General features: G+C 41.0%; 3 protein-coding genes across 4 annotated transcripts; 1 reads left to right on the plus strand and 2 right to left on the minus strand.

Moving 5' to 3' along the window:
• Positions 1-1090: 1090 nt before the first annotated feature.
• On the minus strand, positions 1091-4172 carry snip1 (Smad nuclear interacting protein). 2 transcript variants are annotated; one of them, XM_076890133.1, is made up of 5 exons: positions 4101-4172; positions 3448-3645; positions 3120-3246; positions 2224-2765; positions 1091-2033 (listed from the first exon to the last, which is right to left on the minus strand). In XM_076890133.1, the coding sequence occupies exons 2-5, from the start codon at positions 3606-3608 to the stop codon at positions 1781-1783; spliced, it is 1083 nt and encodes a 360-aa protein (XP_076746248.1). In that variant the 5' UTR covers positions 3609-3645; positions 4101-4172; the 3' UTR covers positions 1091-1780. The 2 variants fall into 2 exon arrangements, with proteins under 2 accessions (XP_076746248.1, XP_004551058.2); XM_004551001.5 differs by lacking the exon at positions 4101-4172 and having other exon boundaries at positions 3448-3737.
• Positions 4140-5936, plus strand: dnali1 (dynein, axonemal, light intermediate chain 1). The gene is made up of 6 exons (XM_004551000.4): positions 4140-4352; positions 4631-4767; positions 4836-5005; positions 5107-5285; positions 5540-5704; positions 5791-5936. Exons 1-6 carry the CDS (start codon positions 4272-4274, stop codon positions 5824-5826), a joined length of 768 nt encoding a protein of 255 aa, XP_004551057.1. The 5' UTR covers positions 4140-4271; the 3' UTR covers positions 5827-5936.
• Positions 5928-16895, minus strand: gnl2 (G protein nucleolar 2). Its single transcript, XM_076890132.1, has 16 exons — positions 16651-16895; positions 15939-16023; positions 15744-15838; positions 15400-15539; positions 12527-12711; positions 12350-12416; positions 12111-12269; positions 11900-12013; positions 10157-10285; positions 9404-9508; positions 8789-8947; positions 7872-7979; positions 7297-7778; positions 6841-6923; positions 6527-6606; positions 5928-6369 (listed from the first exon to the last, which is right to left on the minus strand). The coding sequence occupies exons 1-16, from the start codon at positions 16712-16714 to the stop codon at positions 6232-6234; spliced, it is 2193 nt and encodes a 730-aa protein (XP_076746247.1). The 5' UTR covers positions 16715-16895; the 3' UTR covers positions 5928-6231.
• Positions 16896-19449: the final 2554 nt, after the last annotated feature.

The following is a 19449-nucleotide window of genomic DNA, read 5'->3' on the forward strand; positions in this document are numbered from 1 at the left end:
AGGTATAGCAGAATAAGGGAGCAACGAGTAATTTTTCCAGGAAACAAGGAAAAAAATATACTGTAATCTATGTAGTGCACAAGCACAAGCAGTACAGTGTAATTTCCTGGTTATTTAGCGGAAAAATAAACAACATTTCGACATCTTACATTGTAAGTACGCTGTACTTTTTAAAAAATGAATAGAATTGAATAGAACTCAACTTTATTGTCATTGCACATGTCACAAGTATACTTGTGACCCCCCCCCCCCAAACTCATGGATCGGCCTCCCCAGAGCCAGATCCTCAATGTTGTCAAACAAAAGGCAGGCAACATACAAAGAAAAACTTAGGGAAGTCTTTCAAGAAGCCTAGAAAACTGCTTAAAGAAGTGTCAAGAGATTTTGCTGTGCTGGGGAATAAAGGCGGTTCTATCAAGTATCGACTTTTAATAGTACAGAACTGTACAAACTATTTTTGCCTTACTGTACTTTTTTTTGCATGTCTTTCAGTAAATTGTTGCACCCATTTTCCTAGCACAATATAAAGAAATGAAGGGATACTTCACATTTGGATTATTGCAATTCTCTTTTAATAGGGGTTGGACAGGGACAAGTTTATTTGTCTGATTTGTTGAGGCCTCGTGTCCCTATTCGTTTGCTTCGGTCAGCTGAGCAACTGTTGCTTTCAGTCCCAAAGTCACAGCTAAAGCTTAGAGGAGACCAAGCGTTCTCTGTTGCGGCTCCAATGCTTTGGAATAGCCTTCCTCTCCATATTAGAGAAGCTACATCAGTGCCAGTTTTTAAGTCCAGATTAAAAGCCTATTTTTATTCCCTGGCTTTTAAGTCTGTGGGTGACTGACATTTTTTTAAAATTAATTTTATTGCTATTTCTGGTTTTTGCTATTACTATATTTATATTGTACAACACTTTGGTCTACCAGGTGTGTTTTAAAAGTGCTATATAAATAAATGATGATGACTATTAGAGAGTACTGTAATTAAAAGGCTTAAATTATCATAAACAAATTGTATTACCCACTTGTTAAATAATTATGGTGCCTATTGTCCTCCTTAAAACGGGACATTTTATGAAACAAACGGACACCAGTTTGCTCCAATAAAACTCTTCAAAAATTTATTTACAGTACAAAAATGAAAATTTACTATGAACTTCTATGAATGGGCAAAAATAAGAATGGTGCATACAGATTCCAGTAGTGCGAGGGAACACAACAGCGTTAATAATTTTTCCTGCACTACAAGCAAAGACAAAAAAAGGAAAAGGAAATATCCTTACATCTTATACTGCAATGTTTACTCTGACAATAAAAATGCTTTTTAAACATGAATCTAGAGTTCACATTCCAATAATGTAATGTACACTGACACATATAGCATGGACATAGACAATTAGCTATGCTTTGCACTAAGTGCTGTGGTGCAAAAAAAATATAGAATATATAACTATAGATTGGTGAGATATCTTTATCTGTCACTGAGCACATCTTAATGTAATGCGAGCAATGTGAGATGTAAGATCCGTCACTTATCACATAGACATTATACAACCTGAGAAAAAGTCTTCTTTGAGACAGCTGTGGCAGGTTCAAGCAAGAGATCAGTAATTACACAATATACACCAACAAATCCTGTTCCATTACTTAAATCAGTTCCTGCATTTACCAGTTCAAACTTATTGCTCCATTCCCTGCAGAAACAGTTCTTTTTCTGTTGTTGTTTTTGATGATGATATTATCTAACCTGAATCAACTTCGGCAATCAAGTACTTTGGAACAATTTACTCATCAAGGCCCTCGTCTTCCTCTTCCTGCTTGGCGTCTACCTCGGTTGTGTCTGAGAACTCGTGAAGCAGCACGTATTCACGGCTGCTGAAGCCAAATTTTATGACATCTTTTTCTTTGAGTTCATAGTACCGCTGGGGCTCGATACGCTGGTTGTTCAGATAAGTGCCATTGCCAGAGCCAAGGTCAATAATGTAAGGCTTTACCCTCCGGCCCGTGGTGCCATCTGCCCGCGTAAACTCCACCAGTCTGTAGAAATGAAGACAGAATGGTGGACATGATCTATTTGCAAATGGGGATCACGACTAAAGAGTCATTCAACATATTGGACAACAACAATAGTAAGTAGTAATCACCACAGATCGAGCATGCTTTTCAAACAAAAAGAAAACTAGAGTAAAAAAATAAATAAAAATGTGCTGATGACTGTTCTTCCTACCTGTACTGGAATACTGCATGTTGCTTGGAGCAGGATGGGTGATCAATCGGGATATCAGCAATTCTTCTCTGTCGCCCCAACAAATAGGCACTCTGTCTGTGAATGTACATGACTGGAAGAGCCTCATCATTCTTGAAAGGGTACAGTCGCCATCGGCGCTTCGGAATCCGAGCCTCAGGCGGCTCGTTGTACTTGATCACCACTCCCCGAAATGTGTTTGTGTCTTCTGTGAGTGCCCCTGAAAGTTCAAAGTTTGGCTTCTCTTTCACAGCAGGAGCAGCGCTTGCCTCATCACCCTCTTCTTCTGACCTCCCCAAGTCTCGCTCTTGGTTTTCTTCACGTCGCTGGCGATTTTCCCTGCGTCTCTCATCTTGCTGCTGTCGTTCAGCTTGTTGAGAGGCAAGAGCATTTCGCTCCCTATGCCTCTCCCCACCGCGCTCTCTCTCCCGTGGCCTATCAGATTCCCACCTACTCCGTCTGTCCTCTGGTTGCTCATTTCTTCTTCTTCTCTCGTCGCCGCTAGCTCTATGCTCATCCCGTTCCTGTGACATATATTTACAGAATACTTACACAGTTACATTTTTGAGTAGTTAATTATGTTGTACTGCATTACCCTTCAGTATGGAATAGTGGGCTCTAGTTTGTTTGACATATATTGTCATTACTGCCAGATGCCTCTGAAAAACATTAAAAATGGGACAACTGTAGACCAATGTTGGGTCTCTACACAGAAAACAGACTGCCTCAGACTGTTAGTACTATCTGACTAGCACTTGGGTTACACAAGCTTCTGTGTGGTAAATTCCAGATGAGTACTTTATACCACCTAGATCACTTTATACTCCAGTGGTGCTGCTGAATTGCAAAATGTTTCCCAATAATTTGAAACTAATCACCCGCTTTACTCTGACATCCCCGTGGTGAGGACTACGGCTTCTCCTTTTTCTCGGAGATCTGCTGCTTCTTCTGGCGGGAGAGGTTCCCCTTCTACCTGGTGAACGGTCCCTCGTCCTTGCAGGTGACCTAAATGAAGAACACAAGAGAGTATTAAGCGACCGTTCACACGACATTTCCCACCGTTGAGATGCAACTAGTGGCTGTAGCTAGCCCAAGTAAGTACTACAGCGATATACTCAAAAAAACTGACTCTGTCACGGTTGTCAAGTTGATCAATATGACACATGTGGCAAAATTAAGGTGGTATGATAACTTTAGTGCACACACCGACTCGTTCCTCCTCTCTGTGGACTGGAGTTGCCGGGGGATCTCGACCTGGAGCGGCGTGATCTCTGTGGCCTAGCAGGGCTCAGTTTCTCCTGCTTTATCTTTACTTCGGCTTCACGCTCCGGACTTTCTCTTCTCCTGTGTCGCTTCTCTTTGGCCATGCTTAAAATAATTCTCTTAAATCGACCGTTGTATAACCTAAAAAGCATACATTTTCAACCACACCACTGTATGTACAAAAAAAACAAAAGCCTCGGCATGTAACAAACTTCGCCCGTTACGCCAGGATCACGCACTTCCGCTTCCCGAGGTTCACCGAGAATTAAGCTCCGCCAGTGTCCATGTCTCACGTTGGTTCCGACATGAGATGCCGGCCAGTTTATTTCCTGTACAGCCTAAATATTTAGTGTATTGAAAAAGCTGGCACATTCTTTCATTATTTACATATTCGTTTAACACACATTACTTTTACTTGATGCAGCCAGTAAACACAAAACAAACAAAAAAGGCATAGTAAAAGTAAAAGATACACAAGGTGGTAAAAGTAAAAAACAAACAAACATCCCACTTGGCTCTTTTAAATAGATTTTTTAAAATACTAATAAAAATGCATTTATCTCAAAAGAATTTTTGAAAAAAAAAGTGTCACTAGCCTGTACTCCTGGAGCTAAGCGCTGATTCCGCTCGCACACATTAAAACGTAACGGACATTGTTGCCAAGACAACCCAAACAATGAGCGTGAACTTTATGTAACTAAACGCTAGACCAAGAAGTTTCAGGTTTTACTGTATAAGTTTATTCTATTCCTCTATTGTAAACGACAATGATTCCTCCAGCTGACACGCTGCTGAAATACGACAATCCAGTTCTGGTCAACAAAAGCACAGACAGAAAATCACCAAAGGTGAGTTTATCGAGCCAGCCGTGTTTATGGCACAAGTCTCAGGGATAGATTTGAGATTAATGTAAAAGTTATGCTATCCAAGATCCCGAGAGTCTGATTAAAGCTTAATGCAATTATACTTACATCCACTAATATATTTGCATGCATACACAGTTACAAGGTGGTTCTGTAAGGTGTATTTTATAATAGATTTACGAAAATGTATCAGTCATTTAAAAAAATCAAATCAGGGTAATAATATGTTTGTCTGATAGTTTATGAAACATCTGTCACTACAGGGACGCCCTTTGAAAGTAAGCCCTCAGCAGCCCATTGACTCTACACCTGTTCCACCACCTCCTAAACCAAAATCAGCATCTACTGAGGCTACTAAGCAGGAAAATGAGGAGCTCCTCAATTCAATCCTCCCACCCAGGTAGAGTTTTTTCTATCCATAGCGTGTTCTTCAGCAAGTTCAGAACTTTACAAATTTTCCTCTTACAGGGAGTGGATGGAGGGAAACCAACTGTGGGTGCAGAAAGTATCCAGTACACCTTGTACGAGAGCAGATGTGTTGCACCTAGAAGAACTCCTAAACACAAAACTGCAGCAAAGACAGGCCAAAGAAACAGGAATCTGCCCTGTCCGCAGGGAGCTCTATTCCCAGTGTTTTGGTAAGGAAGAAGCTGAGATGTTGCTGATTATAGAAGGTAGAATCAATACACATAAATACAATAAATCACATAAGTTTTTTTGTCATTCTTTTTCTTTTGAGATGAATTACTCAGACAGGTAACCATCAACTGCGCTGAGAGGGGTATGCTATTGTGGCTGGTCAGAGATGAGATTCAGATGACCATTGCTGCCTACCAGACCGTGTATGAAAGCAGCATAGCTTACGGCATGAGAAAGGCACTGCAGGCTAAGAAGGGCGAAGCTGATATGAAAAACAGAGTAAGGATATCAGGTTCCTTATGAGTTACAAATACAGGGTCACAATATATATTTTTAATACTAAGCAATTTATAGATGCTGGGAAACTTACTTCGCCACTCATGTAGTTCAGCTGTCATTTAGCTAGGAGTCCAGCAGAGAGCACAATTTCTCTATTTTACAGTTACTGTACAATGACAGTGGCTGCAGTGCTTTTTACAGGATTGACCCTGCATCAATAACAAACTCACACGTATGCGTTGTTATACGGGCAGATTTTGGAGCTAGAGAACGAGAAACAAGAACTGAAGAAGGCGCTGAATGAAGAGAAGGCTAAATGTGAAACAGTTGAGAAGATAGAAGCTGAAAAGCGACAGCTAGAGGAAAAGAGGCACGATGACGAGATCCAGTTCCTAAAGAGAACCAACCAACAGCTTAAGGTGACTTTTTCAATTACATATCAGAGAATAATTCTTGTAGATTGTGTTGTCTAAAGATTTCTTAACCACCCCTTTTTTCTTTTCAGGCTCAACTGGAAGAGATAATTGCACCAAAGAAGTAAAAAAAACAAAAACAAACAAACACTTAGCTGGCATTTCTCTGTACAAGATTGTGTTCACTTGTAATTCATCTTATTGCTTAATGATACATTAAAGTAAAAACTTAGTGTAATTTACAAATGTTTTATTGTTCTGGCATAACAAGTACACTTCAAACAACTACTGCACATTGCTCTTGAACGTCAAGAGAGCAGTACACTTGTATATGATGAATGAAATGTCATTCAAATACAGTTCTGCACTGAGGGGACAAAGTTACAACAGTCATGAAGATAAGGCATCAAGTTGATTAAGACCACCTTAGTGTTCCACCTTCTGCCAACCTTTTTTTATCCCAATAAAAATAGCTTCAGGCTAATTTAGATACAGATTTCTTACATGTGTGTTTTATTTTATTCAACTCCAGTCTAGTGCTTCGATTTCTTGGTATTTTGACCTTCTGTGCCTGATGCTGGGATTTTTTTGTTCTTGTTCTTCACATTGTGAGTTTCATAATAACGTACGCCAACTTTCTTCGTCCTCTGAGCACGATCCATTGCTCTTCTCTGTAGAGAAAGAAAAGAGAAACAGAAGAGGAAAAAAAAGTGAAATCTTCTTCTAAAAAAGACCAGAGCTTTTCATTTCCAATGTTACATCAGTAAGAAGAACATTCACCAGAGAAATCTGGCCTGTTTGACATCAGAGAGAACAAACACCGCATACCTGTTTAGACGTGAGTCTGTTCGGCTGGGCCAGGTCCTCACCCTCCTCAGCTTTCCTCTTTTTACCCCTCTGGTTTGGAGCTGAATTCAAAGAAAGATGAACAGATCTGATGTCACTGCCTGAATGTTAACTTGACGTACCCATTCAAATCTAAAGTTTGTGCAAAATATCAAGTTGATAAATATCAGTAATTGATTATTCTGTTGGAACTGCAGAAGGTTTATTGGACCTTAACCACATCTGATAAAGCCTTTCCCAAATTATTTTTACATCCAGAACCATACAAAGTCATAACAAACAAGCTGACTGACTACCTTTCTTCTGTGCTTGCTTAGTCGCTGCTGACTGTTTAGTCTTGATGTCTGTGAACACTTTGTCAGAAAGCGCCTTAGGTATCCTGTCCAAAGAAATGGAAAAAAGTAAATCATTACAAAACAAGGCAAACAGTTTATCCCTGTTGGGGTCAGCTGAAATGAACAGTAATTAAATTAGGCTCAGATTAACTATACAGCGGTTACTTGACTTTGTTCTTCAGTGTGTGCTGAAATTCAACACAAGCATTAAAGAACACAAAAGACACAAACGTTATGGCATCAAAATGATCACTGCTAGTCATCAGCAGCTTCAAGGCTGGTTAGCACGGACCACCTAAAATGCGTGGCATCTCTATGTCTGACAACTTCACATTACGTTACTGGACGAAACACAATGGTGGCAGTACACAAGACAAAGAAAATATGCGAGTGAGGTTTGGGCTTGAGCAGACTGACCGGATTGCAGAGAAGCGATTGGATTTGGCTCGGTCCAGAAACTGCTTGTACTTGGCGATTTTCACATCCAGCTCACGTATGACCTCCCGTGAACTCTTGCTGCCGTTTGTCTTTTCAGTCTGAGAGGTTGTGGGCTCAGAGATGTCAGTCACTTCATCAGCTGGTTCAACGCTTGTCGCATCTTCCTCTTTGCCTTCGTTTTCCTCTGTGCCCTCATCTTCCTCACCATCAGAGCCAGAAAAATCTGACATGTCCAGATCAGGCATGTCCATGGGAACTAAGTCTTCCTCGCTGAACTCTGGAGCCACACTGATTTTGCCAAAGTTTTGTCTGACATTAGCCAGAATCTTCTGGACCTGTTCCTTCTGTCTCTGCTGTTCTTCCTCACGTTCCTCTGAGATGGCGTCCGGATTGTCTGGTTGTTCCTTCTGCACATGCTCTACTACCTCCGACGGTCCTGCAACTGGCAGTGGCTTCTCATCCTAGCGAAAACACAGCAATAAAAACAGGTTTACACTGAGGGCACAGTTTGGTGCGCTTAAAAAGCCCTAGAGAGAAATTCAGTGTAATCTTACCTCTTGATCTCCTTCAGGTCCAGGGGGTTTCACAAAGAAGGGGATACGTCCTCTCTGCCAGTCATTCAATACCATTTTAGAGACTGTGGCGAGATCTGGCTCACCGCCCTGTACAAAAACAAGAAGAGATTGCTAAGACATCTTAAGACTTAGTGATTTAAAGCTGAAGTAGGCAGCAATAAATAAATACATTTAAAATATATATATATATCTAGTGTTTCAGAGGCAGCTGTAGCCCTGCAGCTCTTCTGGACTCTATTTTCAGACTTAAACATTTGGCAGTGAAAGGAGAGAGTCCAAGCAGAAAGAAAGTTTGGCGGTACAATCAGTTAAGCAGAGAGTTTCCATCTGGTAAATAAGAGCTCATCGTGTCCTATGTGGAGAATGAAGTGAATGTAACTTTTTTAAATGCATACACAGCACATACATAAGACCCAAGCTCTTCAGGGGGGGAGGGCTGTTTTTGTTTCAGTCCTGCCTTCTCTAGATTTCTGCCTACGCCATATTTCAGAGAAAATGTCAAGACAGTACAGCATTTTTAGAGAGAAATAAGGCTCAAGGAGAGTCCTAAATTCAAATACATGGGAGAAATGTGCAACAATGAAGTTGGTAGGAACACAACTTTAAGGGGAAAAATGTTTGTAAAACCTGCTTTTGCAGCAAAGTCAGCAGTCATTAACTTCCCCACAAAACTACACAGAGGCATTAAAACACTTGTTTCTAGAAAAACAGCACAATAAATACCCAAGCTGAAAAATAAACCTTAACCATTACCTCTTACACATACAATGAGTTAAAATGCTCCATTGTAGCTATAAAATTATATATTTTTTATATCATCAGAACTTATAAAGCAAATGTTTGGAAAAAATATACAAAGCAGTTTTCAAGTATAGCCTCTAAATAAGAAAATGAACCTTCAAAAGTTTCCCTGTGCGAAACGCCAGTTTCTCAAGAAAGTCATCAGCACAGTTCCAAGTAGGGATGCGGTAGGTCTTCTGAATGTATTCTGGTTTGGCCCGCTCCAGTACTGCACTGATGTGCTCCTCTGGGTTCTTGATCTTTTCCACTTGAACCTTTGCAAAAAGGGGAAAGAAAAAGATGAGTACTTTAAGACGTGAACGTGCAACCTTTCAGTTACGCTGACTTTAAGGGTGAAATGCTGAACCTCGGATGCCCCACAAGGATCCCGAGGATGAGAAATAGAGCAGATAAAGACATTTTTAAAAACAGTTGGGTATTAGTATTATGAAGCCCAAACCACTTTAAAGTCTCAGTTCGTTATTCCCCGAATCCTCGAGACTGTTAAAAATACAACATTAACAGTTCGGTGAATTATACTAAGTTACCAGGACACCATTTCTCGGATCTGTGCTTAGATTTTCAGATGTTATTGTTTTTCCTAGTTTTATGGGAAGTCCAAATAAATTCACCCTTCTTATTATACTGCAGTGGCAGACATTAAAAAAACTCAAATTAATTAATAAAAAAAAAAAAAATCAATTGGAATAAACTTTAAAAAACAGACTTACTACTCCTTTCAAAACAATATCAGATTCACTGTCTTCTGAGGGGTAGACAACACCAGGGCAGTCAATGAGGAAGATGCGCCTCATCAAAGTGATGTACTGCCACACCTTAAACAAAAGAGAGAGAAAGATTAACGCTGTATGTGTGGTCCATGAAATTCTGTTTCACAAACGATGAGAAACACATTTCACCTTGTTGGTATCATTTGATATAAAATCTTAAAACAAGGAAAAACTGCTGAAAGAATTATAAGTGGGAAAGCAAAATGTATGTGATCTATGAAAGTGCTACGGATCATAACCTTGTTTGGCTTTCGTAATTGCTGAGTATGTGCTGAGAATAAAACACAAGGTGGGAAATAAAGCACTGCTGGCCACAGGCCTATGAGAGTCACTGGATAGGTGTGCAGAAAAACTGCTCAGTTACAGTCCAAGCTTACAATTTTGGCTCTAAAGGTAAAGCCATTTTCCCCTGACTTTCCCCTTGACCGGTCTTTGTACGCCAAGGTTTCAACCCTTCATTTGTTTCCAAAAAGGATAAACAGATGAAGAGAGAGGAAATGAAGGATAAAAAAATGGTTGTTTTTACTCTTTTACTCTCCACTTAGTTTTTCAGTTATATTTTTAAAAACAGAGGGTAGACTGCTTCTGTTATTGAAGCCATCAACATTAAGCAGCAACGGGACTTTGACTAAACCCAAAATATAATCATGTGAACCTAACTACTGTATAGTTAATACGATACATTGATTTTACCTTCGTTTCTCCAGCGAGGGGTGCAACATTGCAAACCTTCTTTGACCTCAGAGTGTTGATGATCGAGCTTTTTCCAACATTTGGATATCCGATGAAACCCACACTTATTTGTTTTTTGTCTGTGTGGAGCTGCGTGAGGGAAAAATAAAGTCAGGAAGTCTTTGTCTGTCCTCTTTGAAGGGATGTAATTCCTCTGTTGTCTCTTTCAAGCTTTTCTCAAGTATGCTGCCAGGGCAGTCAGGGCAATACATAATCTAATGTTATGGTTGTAACTGTGTGGAACACAGCACAGTTTTGGGACAATGAAGCATTCTTTGTAGTTTAGCCTCTGTAGACCACCACAGTGGATAAAAAAAAAGTGCTTCATTTCAGCTTTAATTCAAGTGGTTTAACAAAAATGCACCGAGTTAAATGTTCAGGAATTACTGCCATTTTTATACACAGTTCCCCATTTTCAGAAGCTGAAAAGTAACCTCAGAAAGACAGCCTGAAGTCTAGAACTAATGGACATCACCAGAGGCTGAATGTCCTTCTTTCACATGGTGTACCAGGCCTTTACTGCAGCTGTCTTCAGCTGCTGCCCTCTTTTGAAAAATAGCTTCAGTTTTGTCTTCTGTAACTCAAAAGCATGTTCATGTTGGGTTGAGATCAGGTGACTGTCTTGGCCAGTGAAGAATATTCCATTGATTTGCCTTGAGAATCTCTTGGGTTTCTTTTGCAGTATGTTTTGGATCATTATCCATTTGCGCAGTGAAGTGCAAATTCATTTTGCTACTTATATCAGCAGTCACATCATCAGTAAACACAAGTGGTCCATGTCCACTGGCAGCCATACATGTCTATGTTATGACATTGCTTCTACTATGTTTGAAATATAATGTGGGATTAATCAGCTCATGCGCTGTTTCTCTCCTTCTCTATACTTTTCTCTATCCATTACTCTGATAAAAGTTCATCTCGGTTTTCAGTGATTTGTTTTCCAGAACTGCGGAGACTCTTTCACATGTCCTCTGATATGGTCTAACCTGCCCTTTTAATGTTTGTAACCAGTGGTTTGTACCTTGTTGTAAATGATCCGAATAAGTTATCTGTTTAATTTGTCATGGAATAACAAAGGAACGGGACTCACCTAACCATGAAACTACCTTTCAGTCAATTAGCCAATTACATTTGAGCCTCTGAAAATGGGGGACTGTATATGGATGTGATTTATAAAAAGTTAATGCAATACTTTTGGTAAACCCCTTGATTTAAAGCAGACAGCCTGTCAATCTTCAGTTACAGCTTGATTGAAACTCCACTGTGGTGGTTTACTGCAGCTAAATTAATATATTGTGTCAATGTAAACTACTTAAAGACTTAAAAGCATATTTTACAGTTTAGTAAAGTGTTTAAAAATCGAAAGGAAATATGATGCAAAACAATAATAATGCACAATTGACAAACCAATGTAGCTTGTCATCAAACAGATATGTTTATTCCAATGTTTGTGATTCTAACATTAACACATTAAATACTGCTCATTAAATGCCTACAGTGTCCCAGCTAACCTAATTAAGCATCAGATATTGTGTTCACAGCTATATACACATTAAGTTGTTACAAATTACTACCAGTTGACAAATCTATTATCTTGCACAACAACATGATGATAAATGTATTTTTTAAAACTCTATATAATAAAACAACTCAAATATTTTATTTGTGAAAGTTTTTGCATTTCGAACAAAAAGCATTTCTTACCTTGCCAAACTGCCTGAGCAGCTGGATGAGAGAGCCCTTACCAAATGAGTTTGTGAGGCTGGCGTGGAAAGCCAAAGTGGGATATTCTTGAGACAGAACAGCCACCCAACGTTTCTGGTTTAACAATGAGCAGAGACCAAGTTTAATACTAAGAAAAGCAACTACAACCAGTCATACAGGAAACCAGGGGGGTGTGCTGTAAATATCTTACCGTGACCCAGGTGGGCACAAGGTCACACTTGTTTAGAACAAAGATCAGATGTTTCCAGGATTTCTCTTTCTTTAGATACGTTTCAATGCTCTTAGACCGTGTTCCCATAGGATCTCGGGCATCCAGCACTTGGATGATGACATCAGATGAGTCAATCACCTGTAAAAATAAAAGAGGACTCGAGAATGACCACACAACACTTTACTGCACTAACATACTACACAAGGTGGAGACGATACCTTGTAAAGTTCTCCCCAGATTCTCTTGGACTGACCCTTTTTGAAAATCTCCTCACGTGCTTCCGCCCTTTAGTGAATAAAAAAGTAGCAGGGATTTAACGACACTTTAAATGCATTTAAAAATGCATTTAAAAACAAAAAAAACAAAGAAAGAAGAAACAAAAAGAAAATTCTTACCGGACCCCTGTGTCCTCGGTAACCAGGTCTTTGTCATTTTCTGCATTATAACTTAGGGCTGAGGCCTCAGCTTGCTCTACAAGGTCCTTGACATCGCCCACAACAAGACTGGGCCTCTTCCTTTGAGCCTTAGGTCCAAAAGTGTTCTCAAAACCCTCCGTGTCTAGAATGTGAACCTTAGAGTTCTGCAATTATAGAAAGATAGAACATTTTGTGATAAAAAAAAAAAAAAAGTTTTTATATTAACAGTGAATAGCTCTGCCAGCAATATACTTACAGCAGGACCTTATATCATTTATTTACAAAATCAGATAGAATTATGACTGTGGTTTTATTAAGTTTGGACTTTGTTCTTTCCAGCATGAACAACACACTTAAAGGATCCAGATGTTGAAGCTGGACTGCAAAATCCATTTAAATTTAACATTATCATGCTGTATTTAAGCAGAGAGGAAACATAAAGCTCTTTTTTTTCCAATGTTAAAACACAGTTTGTGATACAGTCACAAACAGCTCTCCAACAGTTTCAGTCAGAAACACACAATAAATGAATATATTAAACAGAACACCCAAATATGCGACAAAGCCAGTGAAACAGCAAAGACTATGCCAGTGCTGATTAAGTGTTCCAGCGATCTTAAAACACACGCCATACCTCTATTGCAAAACTGCCACGAGGGGTGGAGGAGCAGGTTAGTCAGAAACAACACTGTTTACAGCCTCAGGTCACCTCAACTATCTGCCAAGAGGTCCTACAAAGCACTCTGGTTGTTTGAAAACACATTTTTCTGACTGAACCACTGGCTCTTGCTTAATTTGTCTGCCTTTTGGAGCAATATCATTCCACTGGTCATTCAGTGATCATACATTAAGATTACAGAGCACTTTCATACTTTACTAGCACTTCTGTGCCATTTAGTTACATAATTGTAATATTAATAAAAATAATAAAAGGTCATCTTCTGGTAACCCGGTGATGAATTAAGAGATTATTTTGAACTCTTTCACACTCTAAGAAATGCCTCAACTTCATAAGGGACTATAGCACATGGCACAAGAACAAGAACTGGATTTTATTTAGAACTGTGTTGGTTATGTTGAAGGGAAAAAAAATCCAAGTCTGGATGAAGGCAGCTCTCTCATGCCTAGCGTAAGCCAGTACATTCAGGTTCACAGTAGGGCAGAGGAAAAATTGTATGAGGATTAAAGTGAGTCCTCTTATTCGTCTCACCTCATGAAGCCTCAAGAAAGCGTTTACTCACACAGACGAAAATAGCTATGATCTTTATCTGCATTACTTACTTTAGTCATTATTAAACGCATTCCACTTACTGGTTATTTCCTACTCAAATTTTAAACATGCCACTTGTTAACCCCTTTAAAAGAATCACTCTCTTAATCCCACTGTCGTAAGCAAGTTTAGACCCATGTGCAAAGAGCTATTTATATTTAAGCTTACAGAACACTTTAAATCACATACTTTATTTATTAATAACATAATCTTTGATTTTATTTTTATTTATTTATTTCTTCTTGGGGGGGGGGGGGGGGGGGGGGTTAAATCCCGTTTTTACTATGCATCACTACGACTGCCCCAGTCAGCTACTGTATCAGAAGATACACCAGACCACAACATCTTATAAAGTAACGTGAAGAAGTGTGTTTGCTAGAGCAGTTTCGGTTGATTTCCTCCCCCCCCACATGTAGCCCTTTACCTTTGATGTCTGCCTGCTTCGCTGAAATAAAAATAGGATACCCCAAAATACCCTGCAGCTGATTTACTTCAAATCCATGGAAACTTATCCTTTTAGCCTCAGCACGAACCACATTATTAGTTTCTCTTTTATTGAGGGTGCGTTGCTTATTAATGTTTGAAATAATGCAATGTCTAAGTTATTTTTAGACTCCTTACATTCTCAGCTGACCAAACAGCCTTACTTGCAAAGACAGCTATCTAATATTAAGTTATTCCTTTCTTCTGCGGCCTTGTTCTTTAAACATTAATTTTGTCACAGGCTCTGTGCCGACTTTCAGGTACACTCCATCCACACGGAAATAGAAAGCAGTGTCAGATGAAGTACACTCCCTGGCATCTGCAGTTTCAGAATCAGAATCAGAAGACTTTATTCACCCCCAAGAGGCAATTAAGAAGTTGCCTGTAAAACTCTGAGAAAGCAAGCTTAATAAATGCTGCCATTATACTGTTATCAATGCAATGCACATTATTTTGCCAGGCTATTAACACATACTTGGAAAAGTGATATATTACATCCATCCTTGCTGACCTTTATTAAAATTCTGAGGTAGCCGATAAAGACTCGCCTCCACACCACAGCTGGAACCACCTAACTCCCCATGTGCTGCTGTTAGAGATCCTGGAAGGCTTACTTGTGTTTTCTTACTGCAGTAGTTGGCCTTTGTTGTCTGGGTCCCTACGCCCAGTAATGCCATGGTTAGACATCTCAGGCAAGCAAACTGTGTGTCCTCTTTTAAATCTCTTGTTTTTGTTTTTTACCCTTGTTGGCACAATTTGTTGTTTTGCTATTATTTTGTTATCATGTTTAGATCCCAAGGTTTGCATTTTAATTATACAGTTAGGTCTATACCTGACAGCGTTTCACATCCAGTTATTATTATTTATTTTTTCTGAGCCTCTGAAAATGGAAGACTATGGATAAAAATACATGTAATTCCTAAACAACAAATTCAATATTTTTTGTTAAACTCCTTGAATTAAGATGTCACCTCTGCAATTCAAACACATCTCAACTGCTTCATTTTAATTTCAGTGTGTTGGTGGTGACTGTTCATAACAATACATACATATATAATAAAAATCTTACAAGAATAAGCTTTAAAGCCTTTATACTCACATGGGCTTTGACTCTATCGTGCAAAAGGGACATAGGCAATTTGCTTTGTCTCATCACCACACGATATGGATCCTTCTTTACTGCCTCCATCTCCTCCTGGAATTTCTGGAGGGATGACTGCTTGATCACACGGGTATTTGCTTAAATACAGAGTATAGAAATATGGGATAGTCATATAATAAGAATAAAAATGATATGGTATTATTGTAGTGAACATTTTATTTTTACAAATTCAACTGACAATATTTCAAACAAGAGCAACATATGAGCAAATGGTATTACCTCCAATTTAATTAATTTACAGTATACACTATAACATACACAACAGTAAAGACATTTCTCACCAAACCATTTGATGTTAGGTTCAACTCTGGCAACAGTTCCCGGAGCTACTGTGGACTGGTACTGTAAAGGTTTGACGACTTTTCCACGGCTATCACTGTGGACAAAAGATCTCTTTAATTCTTGACACATCACTTACGTTACATTGTAACAGTAAACTATATCAATAAAAAAAGAAAAGAAAAATATTTGCTTACCATCTTTGTTTTTGTCTGTACATATTCAGGCGCTTGATAGTGGCTCGGTCCCTCATGTTGTTTCCACCAGCACCTTTGGCTCGATCTGTCGAATAAATTTATGTTTACTTTAACGGCTCATTAACGAAACCCACATGTTATTACAATGCACTTACTTGTTAGTCAATTTATTGCAAGGGAAATACCATATTTATAATCAACTAAGGCCTCTGATTTTTTTTTAAGGACCGTGCAACAACATTCATGTTTTATTACCTTAAACAGTTTTAAATGTGCTGAACAAATGACTGGGTTTCAGTGTAAGGTGCCGGTATAGTGCTGTTAACAGCTTATACAAACACGTAACTTTATAATTCCTATCAAGATATACTGCATTGCTAGTTATGACTACTAACCAGACACACCGTACACGTTCATTTTTAAAGGAGCATCATTTTCCACCCCAAGATTGCAGCTCAGATTTTACCGTAAATATGTTTAACTTTCATAAAACAGGTGTTTGACACGACAAAACTTAAAAGGCTATATCTTCCTACAGTACGCAACAGTGTAAGTTAAGTTTTAGATTCATCACACCGCTGTGAAGTCTTATTTTGATACGCAACGCTATTATTATCTAAAATAACGCAAATATGACTTTCTCTGACAATGACTAGCAACAATTAGCATTAGCTGTAAACAAGCAGTTTGGCTAATGGGAGAGTTAGCTCACCGGGGTTGCTGCTGGATGTTGAGGGGTTTATTGAGCTTTTCCCCTTGTACCGTGTCTTCACCATGTTGCCCTCTTACTCGGTAAAGCCTTCCACAGAAAAAAAATACGAAGGTGTCTGAACGGCGATGTTTTGTTGCCGTTATTCCCCTCAGCTCGAAAATGTACACCCTACACGTGTTCTTAGGGTGAACAGGAAGGACATCATCAATAGAGCGACGGAGGTGAGAACCAATCAGAAAGCTCCTGCGTGCGTACTTAGGCTGTGTCCCAATTCAGGGTCTGCACGCTTGAAGTACGCGCACTACGCGTACTACGTACGGTGCGTACTATAAGTACGAGAAGTGCGGAAGTGAGAGTCTTGTGAAATGGGACGGTCTGGCCTTCGTCGCGCTGTTCAGGTTGCCTAGCAACCATGATACTAACCGCGAGAAACGCGAGATAGTATGACATAAATGAAGGAGAAAAATGTTTTGTTGGTCATTTGGTCATTCATTTTTGTCATGACATAACTTTGATTAGTTGAGTATCTGAGGCTGAGACTACGGGACTGTAAAACATGATTGTTGGGCTTCATTTCTGTACTGAACAGTCAGTTCAAGAGTAGTTAGTAAATAACAATTAGCTCTTGTTGTTCATGAGACTAAAGTCATCTCACTGTGGTAATGTAAATATAATATGGCCAATATTATAGTATTGTCAGATATATATATATATATATATATATATATAAAACAAATTTCCCACGTGTGGGACTAATAAAGGTTATCTTATCTTATCTTATCTTATATATATATATAAGCTACGCGAGTGGCTCCAGCAGATCCCGGGAATAACATCGGAGATCTCTGTCCAGAAGAGCGCAGTCCTGGGAACAGCTAAGATACTGCGCAGGACCCTCAAGCTCCCAGGCCTCTGGTAGAGGACCCGAGCTTGAAGGATAAACCGCCCGCAGGGGTGTGCTGGGTGTTTTATATATATATATATATATATATATATATATATATATATATATATATATATATATATTGTAACGACCGTGGGTTAGTGGAGCTAAACTGGCTAAACTGCTCACTAGCTAAAACGGCTAGCGGGGCGCTAGCGGCTATCGCTACACTTCACAGCGAGTGGAGAGCGCTCGTGCCTCATACACCGCACGACCCCGAGCGTCTCAGCAGCAGACTGATAATCCCCAAATGATCCAGCAGGAGGCAGTAGTGGTTCACACCAGTCATTTATTTGCCGTATTTTTTTCACACAACGTAACACTGCTGACACCGAACCCCTATCACGCTCCCACCACATAGAGTCGCGGTGTCAGCCAACTATGCCAATTCACCCCCCTCCACAGAACACACATCAACTTCACTGTGGCTTACATTAACATAACACTAACACAACATGCAAATCAACACATATGAACTAGCAGAACGATAGAAAACACAGAGACAACACAATACCCAGAATGCACCTGGCTAACAACCCCAGCCAGGTCATTACACAGCCCCCTCCCAAGAAGGTTTAGTGTCCCCACAACCTTAACTGTCCACAATGTAGTCCAGCAAATGTCCGGGCCGGCGTCGAGTACGCTTCGGCCTCGACTGGGAATCCATGGCGCCCCCCTCCGGGCCGGGCGTAGGGGGCGAGGAGTCCCCAGGCTGCACACCAGCCTGCGGGTTGGGGGCAAGCGGATGGTATGGCGCCAGCCGGTCCTTGTGTAGCACCACCCGCCTTCCCCGCCCCGGCATCCGGACTCTGAAGACCACCTCCGACAGCTGCTCCAGGATTTGGCCAGTGGCTCATGAGCTTGGGGGTCAGCCCCCGCTTCCTCTGGGGGCAGAACACCCAGACCCGATCTCCGGCCCCCAGCATAGGACCGTGCGCACGGGTATCATACGCCCGTTTCTGGCGGGCCCCGGCTCCCTCCAATGTCCGTCTTGCCAGTTGATGCACCGTGTGCAACCGCTCCCTGAGCCGCCGGAAGTAGTCCATCTCTGGTCCACCAGCAATCTCCGGCTCAGGGGGCGCTCCGAACACCAAGTCCACCGGGGTCCGGAGCTCCCTTCCGAACATCAACGCCGCAGGAGTACACTGACTTGACTCCTGCACTGCTGTTCGATATGCCCACAAAACAAGGGGCAGGTGTTGGTCCCAGTCCCTCTGATGTTGGCTGGTCAGGATGGCCAGCTGGGTGGCCAACGTGCGGTTGAACCGCTCAACCAGACCATCGCTCTGAGGATGGAGGGGGGTGGTCCTCGTTTTTCTCACCCCCAGCCTCCGACACACTTCTCCCAGCACCTGGCTCTCAAAGTTCCTCCCTTGGTCGCTATGGAGCTCCTCCGGTACACCAAACCGCGTGAACATCTCATCCACCAGAGTCCGCGCCGTCGTCACCGCACTCTGGTCCGGCACCGCGTACGCCTCTGGCCACTTTGAGAAATAATCCATCGCGACCAGGACATACCGGTTGCCGGCATCAGTCACAGGGAATGGACCCAGGATATCCACTCCAATCCGCTCCATTGGCGCCCCAACTAGGTATTGCTGCAATGGGGCATGGGAGCGCTGGCTGGGACCTTTCTGCGCCGTGCAGTCGTCACAGCAGTGGACGTGGATCTCCACGTCCTGACGACACCCCGGCCAGTAGAACCGCCGTCTCAGCCGTCGCAACGTCTTGCCATTCCCAAAATGGCCAGTACCTGCAGCCCCATGGACCCAGCGGAGGACCTCAGGCCGCAAGGCCCGGGGAACCAGGAGCTGGAGTATGTCGCCTCCCCCGTCTGGCGCTCGCCACCGCCGGTA

Source organism: Maylandia zebra, linkage group LG11 (genome assembly GCF_041146795.1).
Source record: "Maylandia zebra isolate NMK-2024a linkage group LG11, Mzebra_GT3a, whole genome shotgun sequence".
Classification (NCBI taxonomy): Eukaryota; Metazoa; Chordata; class Actinopteri; order Cichliformes; family Cichlidae; genus Maylandia; species Maylandia zebra.